This window comes from Apteryx mantelli, chromosome 3 (genome assembly GCF_036417845.1).
Source record: "Apteryx mantelli isolate bAptMan1 chromosome 3, bAptMan1.hap1, whole genome shotgun sequence".
NCBI lineage: Eukaryota > Metazoa > Chordata > Aves > Apterygiformes > Apterygidae > Apteryx > Apteryx mantelli.
Window position 1 is genome coordinate 46,221,495 of NC_089980.1, and position 13,628 is coordinate 46,235,122.

Here is a 13,628-nt window from a genome sequence, read left to right on the forward strand (position 1 = left end):
GGTGTGCTGAATAGTATTTTTAATGAAATATAAACAATCACTTTTAAGTTCATTTTCAAAGCAAGTGGATTTCTTGTTGTTGTTGTTGATGTTTCCTCCCCCCCCCCCCCCCCCCCCCAGGAGTTAGGAAAAAGTCCAGAAGGCTTCTCTGGTAATTGTCCAGAATCCTGCAACTCCGTTTTTTGGTGAAGAGGATGTGTTAGCATAGGCTCTTCAAAGAACAGCAAGGTTACTAGATGCAGCCAGTTTTCATCACGTTCACTTGGAAAGATCATTCTTTGCATTGGACTTTGGTTGGTTTGCCACAAAGCCAGCTTAGCACTGCAGTTAAGTTTGGGTCACTTTATGGAATTCACCTGGTGACGGGAACTGTACAGAACATGTATCCCATTTACAGCAGAGTGAAATTATCAGTGGAAAGCCGATAATTTTAAGTGCAGACTCCCCAGAAAGTACAGCTGCCTCCAAGACTTTTCTCTGTCATATGTACGTGGGTTACACAGAAGCACAGGAACAAGATCCCCAAGCCCAGGGTTGTCCGTGGGAGTCGATTCCAGAGCTGACAGTCCCACTGGGAGAGGGAACTGTGGAAGAGAAAGGGTTGCCTGCATTGAGGACCTGAGTAATTATCACTTGGGGATTTGCCTGACCCGTATTAACATGGCAGAAAATGGAAAAGGAGGTAGTCATAGAGACTGTACTAGCTTTTGTTAGCTGTGGAGATTTATTACTCACTTCCAGGACTAATTCAAAATCTTGACCCTTATGTTTATATATAATTTTCTGCTGAGCTTGTGCCTGGGCTAGAAATTGGGGAATCTTTGCGCTAGTATGTCTTATGCTTCTAAGTGGACTTGCTGTGTCTTATACTTGGTATACAAAAAATGAAAGAAATTATAGTCCCAGGTAGGCCACATTTCAGTGGAGAATCCTAAAGATTGGAAAGATATGGAAGCACCTGTGTGTAACAGTTCAGAGAGTCTAGCCAGGTGTTTTGTAGTACTTGAGAGTTACAAAGTATTCAGAAATCTGGAAACATCTTTAACTTGTGAATCTTGTGAATAAAAGACCATAAACTCACTGGCAAAAGGGTCAAGAACTGCTCAGAAAGAGATTCCCAAGTGCGGAAGTCTATCACTGCTTTGACCTGACCAGGATGAAGTTTCTCCTGGATCACAATCAGTGGACTAACTTTTAAGGTTAATAGGTATTACCACCCAGCATGGTAAAGTCAAGTTCTTAAATGCATGTAACTTGGTTATTTTGCAGAAATGTAGGGGGCTGTGCAGGAGCAGGAAAAATGTTCTTTTTGTGGAAGAAGTACTTTAATGGCATGTACATGCAAAGGAATTTTACACAAAATTCCTGCAGAAGAGTAAACATGTCATGCACTCTTAGTAATAGAATTGTAACAGATAGTTTCTCAGATTTGTAGGGTGCAGTGCCAATAAAATATTTTTCTAGTGAGATGGAACTCTTTAAAACTGTAGAATATGTTGTAGGATATTATCATACTACTGACAACTTTTGAAAGTGAATCTGTATGGTGCTTGTTCTGACTAAAAACTTGTGACTGTTGCTCCTTAATTATCCCTGATTTAACCCTGGAATTGTAGCAGAGAGAGATTAACTCGCAAGCTACAAGCATGTGTTTCTATTATACAGTCTTGTTTTTCAAGACTTGATGCCTTGGCCAGAAATACTGCTTGCAGTCAAAACTTGATATAATGGAGTTTTCAGGTTATGAGTTATTTATCCTGTATTTGATTTATGGGAAGACCAAAGAAGTTTTATAGGAGTCTTCATTGTTAATTATGCTTGATGTCAGCCAGTTATCCTTAAATCACTTATTATTTTGGCAACAATAATTTAAAACTTTAAATACAGAAAGGCAATTTCAGAAGCCATTTTTGAAAAGCTGTAACTTGTTTTGTAGCAAGTGAATCTGAGGGATGCTTAGCTTGTGTATTTCTGGTTAAGAAGCGTTTAAATGAGAGAATGGTTGAAGGTCATGCATTAGGACTATGGCTGGTGGGGTTCTTATTAGATCAGACAAAAATCATTTGGGGGGGAAAATCATAATTTTGAGTTCTGTGGGTTTTTTTGTTTTTTTTAAATAGAGTAGGTCACTGAAATGTTTCTGTTCAGAAATGTTGTAATGTCGTTGCAGCGCCTGAGGACATTTTTGGTCCATTTTCCATCTGTTGATCTTCCTACTTGGTGTGCATTTCCCTCCTTGCTGAAGGGAGGCAGGAGATGCCGGCACTCGCATCATAGGAGCCCTTTGCATGGGACTGAGCTCGGGTCGGTAGTCCCGCCTGTGAGGGGGGGCACCATGCCTCCCCTGGGTGTAAAGGCTCTTGGAATAGCAGCGCTGTGGTAAAATGCTGCAGCATCCTTATGCAAGTGCAAAGGAGGTGGATTTGGCTTGTGAAAAGATGTATTTACTAGAAGCTCTCTGCCAGAATGGTCTCAGAGGAAATAATATTGGCAGCCTACTGATCCTCATAACAACAATTCTCCTTGACAGAAATGTAATCTCTGACAGCTGTTGTTTCACTTTGCTTCCAGATTTGCAGATTTTTTTTGAGGTCATGTTTGCAGCAATAAGGACTAGAAATGTCTGTAATAAAAGCTACATTTCTGGAACATGATTCAGTTGCAGAATCCACAGCCTCAGAAATGCAAAACATAACATCCACATGTTCCAGTAATGCACTTCTGTGAATACCCATTAACGGCAGCATTTTTCCTTGTTCTGATTTATTGTATGTGTTGCAATAATTTATTAAGCCAGAATTTTTTAAATGTCCTTGCATTAATGTTTTGGGGTTTTTTTGTTTTTTTACCTAAACATTGGTTTGTTCCTCGTGTATTTGCAAGTGTCAGCTACGCAGGTGTGCGCTACATCTGATGCTTCCCTGGAGCTCAGCTCTGTTACTCTGGTGGATTTTTAATATAAAAACTGTATTCCTGCCAGTTTCTTCAATGTAGACTCAGTTGTGTTCCATGTAAGGAAAACCTAAACATTTTACTTTATGCCTCGGCGCATTTCACTTTGTACATTGGCAGTCTTTCATGTTCGTAGCCACTGCCGCCATGCCCTTGCCAACATAAGGAAAGTAGTTTCGAACTGGTGTTTTGGTTTTGCCTCGAAACTTAATATCAGATGCGTTTTTATAGATGATGCATCAAGTTGGGAAAGCAATACAATTTTAAGTACGTAAAACTGATTTCTGAAGCAGTAATGTCACAGGAAGCACAAACAGTAATATAAGTTGCAGGACCTCCCTCTGTAGGAATTGAGATCTCATTCAAGTCAGATTATAAAGAAAGCCTGAGGGTCTGGCTGCATTGCAGAGACCGTCAGAGTATACCCACGCATGGATCACGTGTGTGAGGTGCACGCAGCCCTGACAGAGAAGGAAGCACGTGTGCTCCCGCCGCCTGCTCTGCCTGATGGAATGAGTGCTGTGGACAAATTCTGAGTATTTTCACCAGTAGGATGACTGCTGTGATCCAGATAAGAGGGAGTTAATGGCAAAGAAATGAGACGGGATGCACAAGGTTGTGAGCCATGTAGAGAGAGGCAGGAACAGCATTTAGAACCGGAATGAAAATGGACCTTTTTTCTGTGGGCCTCTCATGCGTTACCCATGCGCGGAGGGAGCTGGGGGGAGAGCAGGAATAGTCACGAAGCACTTGAATTAAGTTGCCTTTGGCATTAATAAATACCACAAACTCTCATCCTGTTCTTAGTCATACTGATTACAGTAAAGAGAAACTTTTCTGTTGAAACTAGACTGCTAAATGGGAGGCTCAGGAGACCTGGAAGTCTTGTCCCCCAAATTGTGTTTCCAAGCCAAAGTGTGCATGGAACAGGAGGGTTTTTGGAGTTGGAATAGATGGAAGGAGGTATGGAAGAGTAAGGAGCCAGCCTGAGAGGATGTATGTTATTTCTGATTTTGGTCCCATGAAGCTTATCAGGGAAAAGGTAAAACTTGCTGTGTTTGTGTGTCCTCAAGTGGCTCCTTTTGGGTTTCAGGCTTTAAATCTTTACTGTAAATCCATCTCATATGGGATAAACTATGCTTGCCAGAGCCTCACTGCTGGTAGTGCCTATCTGCATTTTTGATATTAGGTGCAATTAAAATTCACAGAATCACAGAATCACAGAATCACTGAGGTTGGAAGGGACCTCTGGAGATCATCTAGTCCAACCCCCCTGCTCAAGCAGGGTCACCTACAGCACATTGCACAGGATTGCATCCAGGCGCATTTTGAATATCTCCAGAGAAGGAGACTCCACCACCTCTCGGGGCAACCTGTTCCAGTGCTCTGTCACCCTCACAGTGAAAAAGTTTTTCCTCATGTTAAGATGGAAGTGTCTGTGTTTCAGTTTGTGCCCATTGCCTCGTGTCCTGTCGCTCGTCACCACTGAAAAGAGTCTGGCCCCATCCTCTCGACACCCTCCCTTCAGATACTTGAACACATTGATAAGATCTCCTCTCAGCCTTCTCTTCTCCAAGCTAAACAGGCCCAGCTCTCTCAGCCTTTCCTCATAAGAGAGATGCTCCAGTCCCCTAATCATCTTTGTGGCCCTTCGCTGGACTTGCTCCAGTAGTGCCACATCCCTCTTGTACTGGGGAGCCCAGAACTGGACACAGTACTCTAGATGTGGCCTCACCAGGGCTGAGTAGAGGGGGAGAATCACCTCCCTCGACCTGCTGGCAACACTCTTTCTGATGCAGCCCAGGATACCATTGGCCTTCTTGGCCGCAAGGGCACATTGCTGCCTCATGCTTAACTTGGTGTCCACCAGCACTCCCAGGTCCTTCTCAGCAGAGCTGCTTTCCAGCAGGTCAACTCCCAACCTGTACTGCTGCATGGGGTTATTCCTCCCCAGGTGCAGGACCCTGCACTTCCCTTTGTTGAATTTCATGAGGTTCCTCTCTGCCCACCTCTCCAGCCTGTCCAAGTCTCTTTGAATGGCAGCACAGCCCTCTGGCGTATCGGCCACTCCTCCCAGTTTTGTATCGTCAGCAAACTTGCTGAGGGTGCACTCTGTGCCTTCATCCAGGTCATTGATGAAGAAGTTGAACAAGACTGGACCCAGGACTGACCCCTGGGGGACACCGCTAGCTACAGGCCTCCAACTAGACTCTGTGCCACTGAGCACAACTCTCTGAGCTCTGCCATTCAGCCAGTTCTCAATCCACCTCACTGTCCACTCATCTAACCCGCACTTCCTGAGCTTGTCTATGAGGATGCTATGGGAGACAGTGTCAAAAGCCTTGCTGAAGTCTAGGTAGACAACATCCACTGCTCTCCCCTCATCTACCCAGCCAGTCATTCCATCATAGAAGGCTATCAGATTGGTTAGGCATGATTTCCCCTTGGTGAAGCCATGCTGACTACTCCTGATCACCTTCTTTTCCTCCACATGCGTGGAGATGGCCTCCAGGATGAGCTGCTCCATCACCTTTCCAGGGATGGAGGTGAGGCTGACTGGCCTGTAGTTCCCTGGGTCCTCCTTCTTGCCCTTTTTAAAGACTGGGGTGACATTGGCTTTCTTCCAGTCCTCGGGCACCTCTCCTGTTCTCCATGACCTTTCAAAGATGATGGAGAGTGGCTTAGCAATAATGTCCGCCAGCTCCCTCAGCACTCGTGGGTGCATCCCATCAGGGCCCATGGATTTGTGGGTGTCAAGTTTGCTTAAATGATCTCTAACCCACTCCTCCTCCACCAAGGGAAAGTCTTCCTCTCTCCAGACTTTCTCTCTTGCCTCCAGGGTCTGGGGTTCCTGAGGGCTGGCCTGAGCAGTAAAGACTGAAGCAAAGAAGGCATTCAGTAACTCTGCCTTCTCTGCATCCTTCGTCACCAGGGCACCCACCCCATTCAGCAAAGGGCCCACATTTTCCCTAGTCTTCCTCTTGCTGCTGATGTATTTGAAGAAGCCCTTCTTGTTGTCCTTGACATCTCTAGCCAGATTTAATTCCAAACGGGCCTTAGCCTTCCTCGTCGCATCCCTGCATACTCTGACAACATTCCTATATTCATCCCAAGTGGCCTGTCCCCCTTTCCACTTTCTGTAGACTTCCTTCTTCTGGTTGAGTTTTGCCAGGAGCTCCTTGCTCATCCAAATTCAGGTTGCTTGTGAACTTGCTTGGTAAAACTAGCTGGATCAACCTGCTGTTCTTTCTTTTGCAGCAGGTAATTCCCTCTTACATATTCAGACAAGATAAAATTGTATAGAAATTCTGGAACACCAGGGGGGAAAACATAAACTGACTTGCAGCTGGACCCTTTTACATGAGGTCCGTATAGATGCTTGGCATCCATCTATGTCAACTACGTTTTCTTGTGACTCTGAGTTTTAGTCACATTGTTTGTGGCAAAGGGACCCGGTACTGACTTATTGCTGAGTTTTATTGTTTGTGCTTAGAAAGAGAATATAAATTGTGGAAGATTAATCCATATGCTTCTATACTATTTTCAGTAAGTTTTCTTTTGCCTAGAATTTTTTTTTTTTGTCGGAAATAATGTGTGTCTGTCTAACGAAGTTATGATTATCTCAGTTATGTTTATTTTGATGAATATGTCTATGGGCATGTTTTTGACATTTTTCAGGCATTAATGTTTACTCAGTAGTTAGGTCACTTTCTTGCAGTGCTTAGTCAATAATGATTTTCACTTTATTTTTCTCTATGTAGCTGTCATAAGTGATACTGTAATCCTGTTCAAAGGGCGTAAGTAAGGCAACGGTTGTAAGGAAAGACAATATCATGTGCTCTGATAAAATATATGTATGCCTTATTCGTTTCATAGAGTATTTGCACATTCTTGTGGGGTTTCTTTCACATTTTTTATGATAATAGTACACTAGGTGGCCATGTCAAAATCTGTGAAAATCTCAGGGCCTTAGGCTGTCTGATATTTTTATGTTTAACCACTAGATGGGGGAGGTGACTGTGAAGAGAGGAGACTGAAGACAAAGTTAGTGCAGTGGGTACAGCTCCAGGATCAAGGATGTGCAGAAAAAGAAGATATAGTCTCTGCAATAGAAGCACTTCTCTTTCAGTCTGGTTGCTTTGCTAAGAGCTGTACCAGAAATCTGCCAAGATGTCTTCTGCATTGAATGAAAAGAGCAAAATGGAAGTACTTTTAGTTAGTTCCTTCCTAATTTTCACTGATCATTTTCTTATTAGTTAATATCACCATTTAGATCAGTGAAAATAAAGCTTGCTTTCTTACCCTTCTTTTTTGAACTGTTTTAAAATTATATCAAATGTCTAAAAACTCTTTCCTGGCAAAAGGTACTTTTTTCCCTGGAAATTAGTATTTGAAATGCCATAGAATTTTAACTCTAAAAATTAAATAATTTATTTATGCTAATTGCCTATTTAGTCCAATTCAAAAGTATAAAATATAAAAAAATGATGCTCATAATGAGACGCTCCCATTTGAGCTTTGAAGAAAGAAAATACATTTCAAGTCAGTAGGCTATCTTATTTTTCGTTTGTTGAAAACTTTACTGGCATTTCTCTCCACCGGAGATTTTAGCTGTAAGTAGAAGTTTTTCTCTGAACTGGTTTAAACTAAGGCCCTCTTTCTTGTCACACACAGACAGGGAAATACTGCAAGATGCTGGATTAGCTTGTTCGCTTTTCATTGTTTTCTTTTGTAGCAGCAATCCGTTTAGCTATGGTATGCTGAGTTTATCTGATTAGCATCTAATGAGTAAAGGGAATAGGGGAAATGTTGCCCAAGTTACTTAAGCCGAATAAAGTTTTCAGTACCTTCCCCCTCTTTCCAAATACCTGAACTTTGCTGACCCTCCCTTGCTTTTTTTTTTTTTTCTTCCACCGCAGCTCTTTCCCATGTGAGATGTGCTCCCCCTGCAGCTTTAGCTGTCAGAAGGAGCGGTGCGATTAGCTGGATTTTGTTCGGTGCACATTGATCACAACATACATCCTGCTCAACAGTGTTTGACAGTCTGTCTGGAGCTCTTACAAATTCAACTACTGTTGTTATGCTGACTTTCATGCTGTACCCGAGAACATTTACAGAACAAAAAAGCAATAATCTGTAGCAGGACTACTTCTAAAATAGATTTTTAAATTAAAACCATTAGGTATGACTGTAAGCAATAAAATGATTTATTTAGGTTAGAAGTGACATTTTAATGAGGATTCACTGGAGCTTGAACCATTACATTATATAAAGAAATTCAAGAAAGCTGAGATTTAGTAATGCTTAAAATCAGTGTGTGCCATACAGGTTGTGGTTCTGTTACTGCGATTAACTTGGTAAGTTTCTTCCATAACTCATGTTTTCCTCTGGACTTCAACTTGATTTTGGGATTACTCTGTTTCAATTTGACATTGCATTGTAAAAATTTTAATAGGAAAGTAAAATTCTGAAAAATTTAGAGGAGAACATCTGTATCAGTTTATGCTGCTTAAGTATGTTGTAAGTGGTTGCATTAGTTTTATACAGAAATGTGAAGTTGTCTAAATGCCAATGGAAATAGGTCTGTGGAAGGTAGGACTGACTTGCTTGGGGAATTTCCTTTTGGTTATGCGTAGCAAGTTCTATGGCTGTCGAAGTAATAATGGCACAGCAATAAAAATGTGCAAAGTGGGTTGTCAATAAAACAGCAGTATTGCTGAGAAAATGTCATAGAGAGAGAGACCATTGAAAATATTGCAAGCTTTACCTGCTTAACAATAAATTTTTAATAGAAATGACCTCACATTTCTTTTCTTGTTATCAGTGTCCCCACTTTCTCAGAATTAAAAAAAAACCCTTTACAATAGACAGAGTAGCAGTAGTGATCCTGTAAGAGCAGAATGTGCATGCATATTTTTAAATTATTTAAACATACTGAAACAAAGCTAGAGGTACTGAAATGTACCAGGACACTTAAGAAAGGTTGTAGGAGACAGTGAAGGACTGTTGGGGTGCGCTCATCTTCCCATTTAGCGCATCCCAAGGAGGTGCCTCCCCCAGGGGAGGTGTTCATGTTCTTGGTGCATTGCAATGGAGAACGCAACACGTGCAATTAAACTACTGGCAATACTGAAGCCAGTCTGGAAGTGTCGCTGCTTTAAGTTAATTAAATTTTGGAGAAACATCCCTGTTTGTTCACTTCACTGACAGCCCAGTGTCATTTAAGCTTCTTGTTTCCATTATTGCTGTGTTTTGTTTTGTTTCGTTTTGTTTTTTGTCTGCTCCTGAATGTATACAGCTCATGCCAAGCTTCTAACCAGCCATCAAGATGGATGAAAAACAGGTGTTAATCTGTAAATTAGGTATTGAAATATTTTGTAATTTGATTCAAAGGTTTATTCAAATCACAAAAAGTATGTGTGTGTGTTTTTCTTTTCCCCTCTCAGGTTTGCAATTATGTGTGGCTATATGTCTCAGTTTGAAAGTGTACAAAACAAAATCAGGAATGGTTATCTCTTTAAGGTATGTTTTTTTGTAGGGTTGTGGGGTTTTTTTGTTTTTTTTTTAAGCTATTCCTGTAATTTATTTCCTCATATAGTGTCAAAGATGGATATTTCCAACACAGTAATTCATCCTCAAAGGTATATTTTGGTGCCTATGTTAAAGTGAAGGAGTTATTTTTATGTACACGAATAGGTGATATGCTGGCAAAATGTAAGAATTGACTTAGGATTCTGATAACATCAAGATTTCCATTTTATTCTGTGATCAAAGCAGGGAGGAGAAGGGAGTAACAATTTCATTTGCAAAACTGAAACACATTAAATATTTAGTGGTGAACTAACACATTCCCGCAATCATGCTTCATGCCACCCTTAAGAAGTGGTGTATGCTTTAACCCTGTCCCTTCAAAGGTAATTGTGTAATTTAGACATAGTGGTGTGTGTTAGGTGTACTCCCCTGCCCGTGCTTGTGCTCGGTGTTGCTCTGGCTCCTTCCATCTGCTGCCCCTTTGAGCCTGCATCCCTGTTTCTGGGTGTCACCAGAGCCAGCAGGCAGGTTTGCCCTTACTGGGAGTTCCCCTGCTGGGGGACGCCGGGCCAAGTCCCTGTCACCTCTCCTCCTTGACAGGGCTTGGAGTGTCGCAGGGCTCTCCTGTGAGAGCACATTAATTTTGTCAGAGCCATGCCAAGCGACCTCAGTCCCAAGTGTCAGGGCCTGGTAGGAGCATAGCAAAAATGATGTGATGCTGCAGAAAAGGGGGCATATAACAGAGAAGTGCTGCAGTTGTTAAAGGATGGAGCTTAAAAAGAGTCCGCAGTGTTAACAGTAGCCTTTTCAGTGAGGTCCTTCTCTTGAGAAGTAGTTGCTGAAATCCATGTAAGTCATTTGGAAGCATGGAGGCTTTGGGGAAAATAGTAGCATGAAAAAGTAGCTCGTATCTGAATAGTTGTGGACAATATGATGAAATAATAGGTTCTCAGATCAGTATAATTTGCATGTTTTAGTGATCGACTTAATTAGAAAAACAGATATCTGAAAAAAACAACATCTTAAGAGAAATTTCTTTTGAGAGGCAAATGGTAGTTAGGGATGAAATAACATATTTCTTTTTTCTTTAAACTCAGGTTAAGCAACAAGAGCTTTTTGCAGTGAATTAAACAGAGAAATAGAGAAACTCATGACCTGTAATGAAAATGGCTTTGGAAGAAGCACCACATTAGATAGTTCCTGGGTTTTATTGTTTCACTGCAGCAGAACCATTTTATTTCCTATGTTTCACATTATAGGAACAATTTATTGCGTCATGAACCATATCGTTACAACAGTGATGTTCCAAGGTGGAAGAGCTTGGTGCTGTTTTTTAAGATCTATCAAAGAGAATAATTGCACTCCTACTGATTTGGTGTGCTACCATTTTATAATGGTAATTGTATATACAATTAATATAACTGAAGTTGTTGCCTTTTTAAGACAAAAGTTCTTGAGCTATTTGGTGGAACTTTGGAGCTGCTCAGTCATGTTCTAAATGCAACAGGTCTTGCTGCATTGTGTGCAGAGTTGCTAAATAATTGTTTGTGGTTTTCCTTCATAAGGGGTTTGCTAATTAAAGTATTTTTAGGATATTAGAACAAAATTAAAGCAGAAGAGAGTTTCAAAATTTGTGTATGATTTACAGTGAATTTCTTAGAATGTGAACACACTTGCCAAGCAAACATCTAAAGTGACACTGATTTTCTTTCGAATAGGAGCACCTAGACAAAGCAATTGAACTTAAGCCTCAAGATCCTTTTTTGTATTACCTAAATGGAAGATGGTGCTATTCAGTAAGTTGCTTTCTGTATCTAACCTATGATTTGAGTATACTGAAAAATGATAATGCGTTTGAAATGAAATAACAGGCTTTAAGACAAAGTACATATTTGTTGAAGTAGATGTTTTGAAACTAGATGAAACAGTACATATGCATTTCTGGATTTTATTTCCATGTCTGTGATGTTACTGCTGTCCATTCCTGTCATGTATATTAAGTAAACTACACTCATATGCCCCTCGTTGTATTCAGATTTCTTATTTAAATGCATAAATGAAAAGTAACAGATATTTGGAAAAGAGAAAAGGTAACCTTGGATACTGGAAGGCTTGAATTCAGTTCTTCACTCTGCCACAAACTTCCTGGGTGCCCTTGGGTCAGTTATATAGCCCTGCTGTAACTTCATTCCCCACCCGTAACCGGAGATGGCAGCACCTCCATGCTGTGGCGTTAGGTGTGTGGCAGAACCGCTACTGCACTGGCTTGGTGGATTTGATGTGAATGTCACAGCAAAGATGCAAGTATAAAATCTGTAACTTACCTCAAAATTCCCGAGTAATACAGGTTTTTTTGTTATGCCAACATGACAAATGCTTTTAAATATTGTATTAATAACATAGTGATGAGTATTTGCATATGCAAAATTAAAATAATTATCTGGCTTATAAGTTTAGCTGTTGATTTAATTTTTTGAAAAATTGATGATTGTGCTTGTAATCTGAGAGTTTCTTTATTCCTAAACCCACATTCTTGATGGCTCAGATAGCTATCCTTATCACTTTGTCTTGCATGTTGAGAGACATCTTTGTCAGAAGAAAATGTTCCTGCATGGTCTATGCTGTAAAAGGTCACTGGGAGACTTCTCAAAGCAATAGCAGCTGATGTTAGAAGGAGATTGCTTATTTCGCTCCAAAAATTCAGTCTGAACTCTTCATATTAAAAGTTGTGTTCTGAAACCACTGTATTCCTCTTTTAGTAAGGTGTTGCCTTCAAGCACATTAATTGAATCAAAAGCACATATAAACATGAGATGAAGATGTCCATCTAGATTGGGATCAAGTGTTCAGCATGCCTTGAAAAACTGAAATAGGTCAGAAAAACGCACTGCACCCAGTCACCAAGGCATTTCAGCCTTTTCACTGCATTCAGCAGGGGCTTCCTTCACTGACACATTCCTGATAGTTTGTAAAATTTTGCCTAGTTTGTGAACTCGGATCAATCATTTATCATTTTGAGTGCTCTAATTTGGGGGAGGTTGTTTTTCTTTTTGAATGCTGAAAGTTGGTCTTGAACCATGTGCTTCTGTTTCTAAAACCTGTATCTAAAACATGTATGTATATATTTCTGCTGATCCATGCAGGGAGACAACGACCTCTTCTGATGGATTCTATTTTTTAATCACCAATCCCTTAAAATAATTACATGTCAAAATTGACAGCTTTGGCTTTGCTGTTCTCTAGTCCAGTGGTGATGGTACTGCAGTTATTTTTCCTTCTGGGACAGTATTAAGAAATCCATACTTTACTGGCAGAGCAGGCAGTGAAAGTTTCTTTTAAGGCAAGAGCATTAACATACATACCAGGGTTTTTTTTCCCCCCCATCTGTGCCACATGAGTTGGGGGGAAAAAACATATGATGATATGTTTTGAGCAAGCGTGTATTTCGGAATCAATTTCCTCTATGGCCTACCTCACTGCATAAGTCCTCCCCCCCACCTTCAAATAAACAAATAAATAAAAAAACTGCTAGAAAAAAGTGTATTCCAGCGTGGCCTTTTTCTTTCACCTACTTCCAAAGCTAGTCACTGTGAAGTGCCTGCAAACTAGGAGGAGGGAGTTGCTGTGACGTTTAGAACATTGCAGCCTTTGACTTTGGTTGTCTTTATCTACAACAAGACTTAATGCAAGGGAATCTTTCAGCAGTTCTTTCAGATCATGTATATGATTTTCAATAAGCTTTCAACAATTACATTTTTCTTAGTTGATCGAAACATGGTATGTCACCAGATTTTTTCAAAGAGCTTTTCATCCAGCTTTTCATCATGGTGTACTCTGAAATATCAGCACTAGCTATGCAAAAGTGAGTTGCTAAAGACTGTCCTGTCATATACATGCTGCCCTGCTATTGAGGAGAATCTCTCTCAAATGCTTCTATACTGTGCTGTTTCCAACAACTGACTGCAGCTTGCATTTATATCAGACACTCCCAGATGTTTCTCATGGCTTGTTTGTCATTTGAACTACCCCTTTTTGATACTTTACATGTTACCTCAGTATATCCCACTTGGTTCTTATTGCACTGTTTGTTTGTGTGTTTTTTTTTTTTTAATCTTGTTCCACTTTAGTGGCAAACGCCACTTCCT

General features: G+C 40.6%; 1 protein-coding gene across 2 annotated transcripts in view; it reads left to right on the top strand.

Annotated features, from left to right (window-relative positions):
* Positions 1 to 13,628, top strand: part of RMDN2 (regulator of microtubule dynamics 2) — a 51,593-nt gene that overhangs the window by 17,552 nt on the left and 20,413 nt on the right. For both annotated transcript variants that reach the window (XR_010883705.1, XM_067293276.1), the window contains 2 exons: positions 9,399 to 9,474; positions 11,202 to 11,279. Coding sequence is in view for 1 of the 2 variants with exons in the window: in XM_067293276.1 (XP_067149377.1) it covers positions 9,399 to 9,474; positions 11,202 to 11,279 (154 nt within the window). In the remaining variant the exon portion in view is untranslated. The remainder of the gene's footprint in view (positions 1 to 9,398; positions 9,475 to 11,201; positions 11,280 to 13,628) is intronic.